Source organism: Merops nubicus, unplaced genomic scaffold, assembly GCF_000691845.1.
Source record: "Merops nubicus isolate BGI_N331 unplaced genomic scaffold, ASM69184v1 scaffold28387, whole genome shotgun sequence".
Lineage (NCBI taxonomy): Eukaryota > Metazoa > Chordata > Aves > Coraciiformes > Meropidae > Merops > Merops nubicus.
The window spans coordinates 4,548-13,784 of NW_008618766.1; the positions used below are offsets into that span (position 1 = coordinate 4,548).

Genomic DNA, 9,237 nt, shown 5'->3' on the forward strand with positions numbered 1-9,237 from the left:
GTCCTGCAAATCATAATCTTAGCAGTCCTGTGTTTCACTAGGAACACTTCTTGTAGTAAGAAGGAATTGGCAGGATCAGGCCAGTATGAGGGCAAAAGCATAATCTAAGTTACTCTAGTACATTTGGGAAAACTATGATGAAAACCAACCAAACGAAAAAGCTATAACACCGAGATAGTTTTATATAACATAAAGAATATTAATGAAACTCACTAATATATAAAATACTAGACTTTTACAGCTCAATATTACCATGAGATTAAGGTGCAAAAAAAACTTGAAGGAAAAAAAAAAAAAAACAAACCACAAACAAACTAGAAGTATCCAGTGTAGCACAGATTTGTACTGAAAACTTGCAAGTTACTCTTTGGAAAAAAACTAACCAGTGGCAGATGAAGTCTCAAAGTGTTTTTCTTTAAATATAATACCTCAGTACATTTAATAATAAAAGTAAGCTCTAAAAAAGATCTCTCTTTTACACACTGTACAAAATACAGAGGTTAGTGCAACCCACTGGGTCAGACTTTTTTCAGTCACTTATCAGGAAGACTTGAAATTAGAAAATTATGCAATTTCCACAGCTCATCTTCCTTTTGGTAACAGAATTGTGTTGTGTCTCATCATTTATGTGCATTTGTTTTCCAGTAGGAACCACAGTTTATTTTCTGCTTCTTGCCATGATGAACATTATCCCATGCTTTGCTTGTGAAATACAGTGAATTCAAAAACTATCAAAGCATACCAGCATTCAGTTGGCAGGTGGCATTCCTCTGAAAACATTTGCTTTAGTTAATCAAATCTGTCAAATGAAGTGCTTATTAAAATGTAGTTTATGTATATTATCCCCTCTGCTTTCTGATGCCATGGAGGTGAAAATTCTGGTTACAATATTCCTGAGTGTCAAACTGAGTCATCAAGGTCAGTTTTGATCAACAAATGTTCTGGCAGATGACAGCGAGTTGTGACCATGGCTGTAGCATATGACACACATTGGAAACCATTACCTAATTAAAAAAAAAAACACAATAAAACAAAAAACACCACCACACACACAACCAAACGAAAAGAAAAAAAAAAAAAAAGGGAGAACACAAGAGAGAAAGGCTACTTCTTTACTGTTATGTGTCAGAATGGTCTTCTACCACACAAGGTTCTGTCTGGTGCTCCTCCTCTTCTACTTCTTCCCCTACTTGCTCATCAAGAGGAATTTCAGTGGATTCTGAATCCTGGGTGCAAAGAGTCTTGGAGTCACTGCAGCTGGTGTCTTCTTCTACTTGACTTCCACTGTCTTTTTCGGTGTCTGACTCACCATCTTCCTCCAGTGTTAGCTCAAACTGGAATTTTTCAGTTTGGCCCTGCCTCCCCTCTTCCTGGTCATCAGGTGCAGGAGAGGGACTTTGAGGGATTGTGCTCTGGTACCATTCTCGATTGTCCTCCAGTGTATCTAAGATATCCTGGGCATCTGGATGAACAAGATCTGCCCATGTCTCCCACAGAGGATGAACAATGTAGTCTATAAACCCCACCTGTTTCAAATAATACAAAATTAGGATGAGCTCTTATTCACAGAGAAATAAACAGCTATGCCTGTAAGTCACGCAAAGTATGAGAAATATAATGCTACTTAGAGACACAAGATTCACTGTCCTTAAAGATGGCTGAAAGGAAATCATTCAGGTTTATGCAATAAATAGTCTTCTACATTTCAAAAGTCTGATTCAGAATATTGAATAAGGACTTGGAAAGGATTTGTCTTCAAATGAGCTGTTCATTCCGAAAACCGGCACTGCATCTAGGGAGCCAAGCAGCTGCTTTATATTTAATTCTGCTTTTGAAGAAAACCCTAATGAGCAGCTGTACAGTACTCTCTTTTGACATGTATGCTACATGGCAGGTCATGACAGCGATAGAATCCCTTCACACACCATGTGTTCACAGTGAAAAACTCAGCTCCCCTCGCTTACTAACCAGGAGCCGAATTAATTAAATAGAATTGAAAAAAAAAACCAAGGGAAATGGTGCATTCAAAAATTAATCACAGTATGGCTATGGACTATCCTTTTCCGTTACATCATACCGTGTTATTTGACTACTCAAATCAATTACCTGTGATTTTTCTACAGATGCATTGTGCTTATCACACATGGGACTTATCTCCATTCCCCTCTCTCTTTCGCGATCTCCCTGACGGAAAAATTCCTCCATTATTCTGTCTGTCCATTGCCGGTAGAGATGGAGTGGCTTGGTTGGATTGCTGAGATCTGCACAGTGCACCATACTCTGAAGAACCTAAAATAGATTGAACACCTGTGGAGTTATTACACTGGAGAAAAACAGCTCCTTTTCCATTTATGTTTGCTGACTGTGAAAGAGAATCTTGAAAATACATGTGCAAGATTTATTCTAAACAGCAAAAACTTAAGTGCTTGGGTGTTTTTCACACTTGCAGGAATAGCTGTGAACTGCCTCACTTCTGCTGCTTCTGCCTGTATAAGGGACAGAAAATCTTCGGAAGACCAACCGAGTCCTTTGAAGGGAAAGCCAAAGCTTCATTTAGTCCAAAAGTAATCTATCATCTTGTTACTCACAGGGAGTCACTGAATATCTAATACAGTATGTCACAGGTTGGAAACATAAGAAGTTGCAGAGGGAAGGTAGCAGGTCATAGCGTGAGAATGGGCAGCCAAGCTAACTCATGCTGGAAAATGAGCAAGACAATGTTATTAAGGATGTGAGTTGATACAAGTGACCAACTGCAGATTAATTTTCTTACCTGAATCCTGTCTGAGTAGTTATCAAGAAGCAGGACACCAGAACTGGTCACTTTTTTGGTTTCAACCATAGTTTTTAAATCACCCAATAGATTCATATGCTTAGACATGTCTGTTGCAAGCACCTTGAAAGAAACAAATAAATAAATCAGTATTATGTAAACTATTGTACTGATTTAAAAAAATCTTTGCCCACATAAGTAAACTGTTTGGGGATGGGAGTGGTGGGGAGGGAACCACATAACTTCTGTGTGTGAATACACTATAAGAAGTCCAAGTCTTGCATGTCATTAGTGTCCCAAACAGTAAGTTTTCATTTTGGTTACAAATACAACTAAATAGTTGTTCAGAATTGTTCACAATAATCTGATAACCCCTTTACTTAATTGGTTATAGATCTAATTACATGTAATTTATTAGAAAATGCTTCTGTGCTTTATTATTCAATTTGCTTGCGCTGTGGAAGAGGGACTCCCAAGCAGAACTCACAATGTCAATGACCATTTTCCTCAACGATTGCCTCTGTTTTTTGGTCAAATTCTGGAAAATGTCACAATTTTCTTCCTGCAGCAGCTTGAAACCCACAGCTAAGTGATGATTCTCCAGCACTGATGAGTCATTGTACATCAAGGCAAGTTCAGAATCTGAAATAACAGTTGCAGGGCAGAATGTTACTAAAGCCTGTGCTTCTACCAAATCCCTTAAGGTTTTTTGAATTCATTATATTCATAACAAGATTTACAGATCAACTTTTAAAAACGGAGTTCCTGTAGTTTACACAGTATCAGTAATTATAGAATTAATGACTAAAATCTTAACAAATCAAGGCAAAGTACATTGAGCAAACTAAAGAAAATGCTTTGCAGTGAAAAAAGTACACGTGCTTGGAGTAGCATGCTAGAAAAATTACAAGGGAGGTATTTTTCAGGATACGTTGTATAACTGCATGAGTTCACGCAGCAAGAAGTATATGCATAAACACACCTAAGCTAAAACACATTGGTGGTTTCTCATGTCTCTACCCATCACAACTACTAAAATTCCATTGTTTAAATCAAGTTGCGGCTTGACTTGGGAACACACAACTGAGGCTTTGCTGCGGGTCAGGCAGAGAACACACACCTCGGTCTTCAAACCATGTGCCCCTGCAGTTAGCTAAGGCACTCAGATGTTTAGCCAGTTAGGTCTACAGGTCACTAGCTCATGATGACTGGATATTTTGAGAGGAGGCTGGTAGGATGATAACAGTCACGCTTCTGGCCTCTTCCTTAAAAGGTCATACGGCTTGAAAATGGAAGCACTGGCCTTGCCCACTGCCTTGAACTTGAGTGTGGTCAACGCCTGATGCCACAAAGCTGCCTTCTCCAATGGAAGTATTCCTAACTCTGTCACTTCATACAGCTCTGAGGATGACATTTACCTTCCTAGCAATGCCAGGGCTACAGCAAGCAAGCAAGGTCTGCATTTGTCTGCTTAGACCCGCTGAAAAGCTCTGACAAAAGCTTTTAAACAATTTTCTTCACAGCTTTAGCTTCTACCCATGGATATCATACAGTCAGCTTGAGTATGTTTTTAAGACACAGGCTGTAAACAAATCTGTCAAAAAAAACCCCAAAACTTTTTATGCAATCACACTTGTCATATGTGATACTAACTTCTATGTATTACAGCTACTTTATCCTAATCTAGCCATACATCAGTCTAGTCCACTCTTTGTCCTCTTTATCTTCTTCTACAGCAGCTTTGCTTTAAAATCACTCTGGCTCAATGAAGTGCCTATAAAAGCTCCGCTCTTCAGACTGCATTAGTCTCATTATCCATTCTCCTGATGTCTTCCTCTGTCTTGAATACATCCATCTTCTGAATTAGGAAACCCTTCCTCTAACTTTCCTTATCCCAAGAACAGGAAAATCATAACAGCAAAGGAAAAAGAAAGTGAGTTTGTCAAATGATCTCTCTCATCTCTCACAGAGCGTTCACAAAGCTTCCCTACTTGTTAATTTTCTTACGAAGAAGATAGGTACTAGCCTATTTCCCTTTCAAACAGCCTCCTGATGAGCCCAAACTGCAAAACACTCAATATTGACAAAATACTTTGAAAGGGCTTGAGCCATGGCTAGAGCTAAAATGTGCTCAAGTTCAAAATGGAGGTGGAAATGGAAGAAAGTTCCCCCTTGACAATCTCTGAAGTGCATCATAATTTTCAAGAGTATTTGCTTGGAATGACAGAGTTACAGTGATCATGTTAGCACATCCTCCAATGCTAACACAATTCATATTTGTTTGTTCTTTAATTACATTCAGGAAGGATCTGAATTTTAGCCAACTGCGTAAGACACTTTAAATCCTTCAATAGGGAAATAATATTCAGAAATATTACATGTGAGTAATTATAAAGAACAAGTTGAAATAGGGCAAATATGTACATACTTTAAGTGACTGTAAGCCTATCATGCTTTAAAAAAATGTATATTCATAATTAGTGAGCTATTAATACATTGTAAGGTTCACTGGAAAACAAAACTAGGTAGAAGCAAATGATCTTCTAGACATCAGGAAAATATCAGATTTGGGAGACTTAAGTTAGATGGTCTTTGTGTCTGTCCTTAAAATTTCTTCCTTACACACAGTACAACTAAAAGGTAATAACAACATCCTTTTGTCTCTTTCAGCCTGGCAACAGCAGTTCCAGTTAGTGATGTTACTTGATTGACAGGTAAGCCTTCTCTATCAAAAGCTGAACTAAGAAAAACAAGACATGTCTTCTAAGCCATTACATAAGCAGCATCAGAATCACTCCCAACTTAGCTGAATGTCAACTATCTGCCTAAAAGTGAAAGCTTTATGTATCCCTACTGGTTCCTTCAACTAGCCAGTCACCCTGCTTAAACCTGAACAGCTCAGCATTTTCCATACAGCATCTCAGAGCCACCAATATATCCCAATATTCAATTTCCAATTAAAGAAATAAAAACTTCACTTACATATGGCCACTCTTAATAATTTAGGCATTAAACACTGTTTTGTGTATGAAGCTTGATTTACTCTTTCTATACCGTGGTGCTGTGCTGTATTGGTTACCAATAAAACACCAGAAGTGTACAGTCCATCCAGTTCTCCTCTGGGCAGGTAACTAATCAAAGTTTCACTACAGGGTGGCCCTCAGGCCATTCAGGCAAATAAAGTTAGATGAAGGCTAAACTGGAGTAGAGGTCTTATCTGAATGCACAGCAGCAATGAGTCAGAAGAGGAGCTCCTGTCTTCAAACTATACCACTGATCTGGGGTCATGCTATTTTAGCACCACTGAAATGGACTCACTCGAGTGCAGGAATGACAGTAACTCTAAATGTGCAAATGGGTACCTTTCCAATTCTGTCACTTTTTCTTCTTATGTGCTTAGACAATTAGTATTCTTTCAACTTTTGTAATTCTGAGTCAGTTATCATAAAACAAGAAGCTGTCAGACAGCAAAAGCAGTAAGATGGAACTTGCATGGGCCAAGTGTGCTAACCCACCTTTATTAGTTATATACACCACTGAAATCAAAGCAGTTTACATTGGAGGAACAACCCAATTGAGTAAATGTGTCCTGACCAAGTTCAACAATGCTAATAGCATTTTTCTTCTAGTAGAAGATTAAAGAGGAGAGGTTCATGCAGTCCTACAGAGAACAGCATTGCAGAATGCAGAACAAGTACACTGGGTTTCAAATTTGGAGATGATATTATGATCTCATTTAATAAGGGCTTTTCTCCTCTAGCAAGATATTTTAAAAAAAAAAATGCCATACACTATAGGGACCCCACAAACTGTTGTCTTCCTTTTTTGATTATTAATCTTCCTTCATTTTTCTCCTACACCTTAACTTATATAAAGTAAACTCACTTATTTCCAGGAGTGACTACATCCAATACATTGAACCAGTGCCAGGTTTACACTCAAAGCCTTAGTAATTCTTGCTAGAGGGTACTATGTAAACTGCTTCTAAAATCACCAGAAATGCAAAATAATATCCAGTTTAAAAAAGAAACACCTGTCTACTTCCTGAGAACAGTTACAGATAGAAGCAGACATAGAATGTACTGTGTATTTTTTCAGGTGCTATGTACAGATCTTGCAACAAATTTTTGAGAAACGCACTGGACATCAAACTTACTTGTGTTTATAAGGAACTGGTTGGAAACCCCAGGATGATCCACATCATGTATTGCACTGGCAAAAATTGCTGCAAGAATCTCCAAATCAGTGAACACTGCCTAGAAGATCATGAAGCAGAAACGACAATCAATACTCAAAAAGTGTTTTCAATCAAAAGGACTCTACTTTGAATCTAGATCTGAACAAAACACATTTGAAATCTACTATGACTATCAAGTGATTCTGCACATAGGCTATCACATTTTGTAAAATCATCAGTTATGTAGAATTTCATAAATATTTCAAGTATGGCTGAAGTAAAATGATCCTTACTTCACACTGACAGCATTGCTAAATTCCATAACAACTAAAGCTTTTTCAGCTTCATTGTGTAAATAAATCCACTTTTATTAGATCATTAAGTACAGGTTTCTAATCTAAAGCACAAAATGAAGTCAACAATTTAAACCTGACTCATACATGTTGTCCTGTACTTGAAAGACACACATCTCATAAATGACACTAAAGGAAACAGTGATAGTCTACAAGACAACTTACTTAACATATTTCTTCCGTATGAGACCTGGCATGTTACTGAGTCCAGACCCCTGTTGTCACTAGTACCCACATTATATAACTGCTTTCTTAATTGATTAATAGCTCAGAAGTGCATAGGTCAGCAGTGGCACTGGGCATACATTGACATTTTACTGGCTAGAGGCTGCTGAGAACAAGACCATGAAAAAAAGTTGATCTAGGACTTAAAAAAAAAAACACAAGAAACCCCCCACAAACTACAAACAAAAATGTTGCTGACAACCAGTTCAGTTGTTTGGTGAAGCCAGTGGCAATTTAAGAACATAACTGATCTTTCTTCTTGATATAAAGAAAGTCTTTTCCAAGAGTATTCCTGAGTCTTTGAGAACAGTCTCAAGGTTCACTTAAAACTCTCTTTTTAAGAAGGTAAAGCAGAAGCATTCAGTAATATGAAAGACTGGACATTATGAAAAAGAGTCAAAATGGAACCCTCCCTGAAAATGAGGGCAAATTTTTCTGAACTACTAAAATTTCAGCAGCTTGCTTTATCTGCCTTTTTCTAACAACTTACTGGGAGGCTGCTATACTGAGACCTAAACAGTGCTCAAAAATGGAAAAGTAAACTCCATCTTTCTTGTACTTCCTTCTACTTCAGAGACTTAAGCACTTTTGACATGAGAATTCCTCAGAAAAGAACATATGAAATTTTAGATTTTCAAAAAAAATTTTAAAATATTTATTAAAGTCCAGTGAAAATTTAGTACATGTCCCACTCTGCCTAAGAAATGAACACAAAAGTAGCCTTTCATGACCAGTACACAAAGTATACAATATGAAGTTATATAGACCAGTATACATAAGGGGAAAAAAAAAACAAACCAAAACAAAATAATACAAAAGACAAAAGACCCTATTAATGGAATTCCATTTTATTACTATTCTAGTAATAATGAGATGGTGGAAACAAGTTTTGCCTCATATCACATGGAAAAAGGTTATGATAGTGCAAATCTGCATGATATAAAAGATGACATTTTCTGCACAATATTTCAAGTAATCTTTAATCCTTACAAAATATCTTTAAAAGAGCAGAATTAAATAAAGATTTCTTTAAAAAATATTAGAAGAACTAAGATCTTTTATAACTAGTGTAGAAGAGTCCTAATAAGTCCCTTTTGTTCATGCCTGCCTCTTTCCCACTTCAGTGTAGCTTACCTCTAATGCTGGGGTTGATAGCAGGACATGGGTTGACTGAACAACATCTGCAGCATGTATGTTATTGTGATATGCCACATCTGCATGGTAATGGTCTTCAAGGGTCATTAAGTATGTTATGAAAGTATCTATTGGAATCTTAAATGTTTTTAACAGGTCTCGCTCCTAGAAAACAAAAAGAGAAAATTAACACTACAAAGCACAGAAAAATCTCTAAGACAAGCAAACAGTAGGACAGCTGCTGCCACTTGCCTGAAAAATGGTGTGCATGATGACTGTCAAAGGTCTGTTTCCAGATAATTCTGCTACTCTGAAAATCTGAAGGCCCCATTTGTTCACATCTTCGAGTTCCTACAAAAGAATCAAGCAACAAATCCCTTGAAACCAAACATGCAAATTCCAGTTATTTTTGATTGAAATGGTTACAAACAGCAGACTCATGAAGACTCAAGCCTTGCTACTCTGAAAGTTATATCCTAAACTCTGAAAGGAGGAAAGCCGCTAATACTAATCTTGCAATATTTGAATATGTAGCTACCAAGTTTCCAGATTTTTTATTCACTAAGCAGGAAAGA

At 37.2% G+C, this 9,237-nt stretch overlaps 1 protein-coding gene across 1 annotated transcript in view; it reads right to left on the bottom strand.

Annotated features, from left to right (window-relative positions):
- Positions 1-863: 863 nt before the first annotated feature.
- LOC103776075 (cAMP-specific 3',5'-cyclic phosphodiesterase 4D) overlaps positions 864-9,237 on the bottom strand; it is a 9,405-nt gene continuing 1,031 nt past the window's right edge. The window contains exons 2-8 of the mRNA XM_008943563.1: positions 8,915-9,013; positions 8,663-8,827; positions 6,930-7,029; positions 3,261-3,415; positions 2,774-2,896; positions 2,107-2,289; positions 864-1,526 (exon numbers count right to left, since the gene is read on the bottom strand). Coding sequence (XP_008941811.1) covers positions 1,119-1,526; positions 2,107-2,289; positions 2,774-2,896; positions 3,261-3,415; positions 6,930-7,029; positions 8,663-8,827; positions 8,915-9,013 — 1,233 coding nt within the window. The 3' untranslated portion in view covers positions 864-1,118. The remainder of the gene's footprint in view (positions 1,527-2,106; positions 2,290-2,773; positions 2,897-3,260; positions 3,416-6,929; positions 7,030-8,662; positions 8,828-8,914; positions 9,014-9,237) is intronic.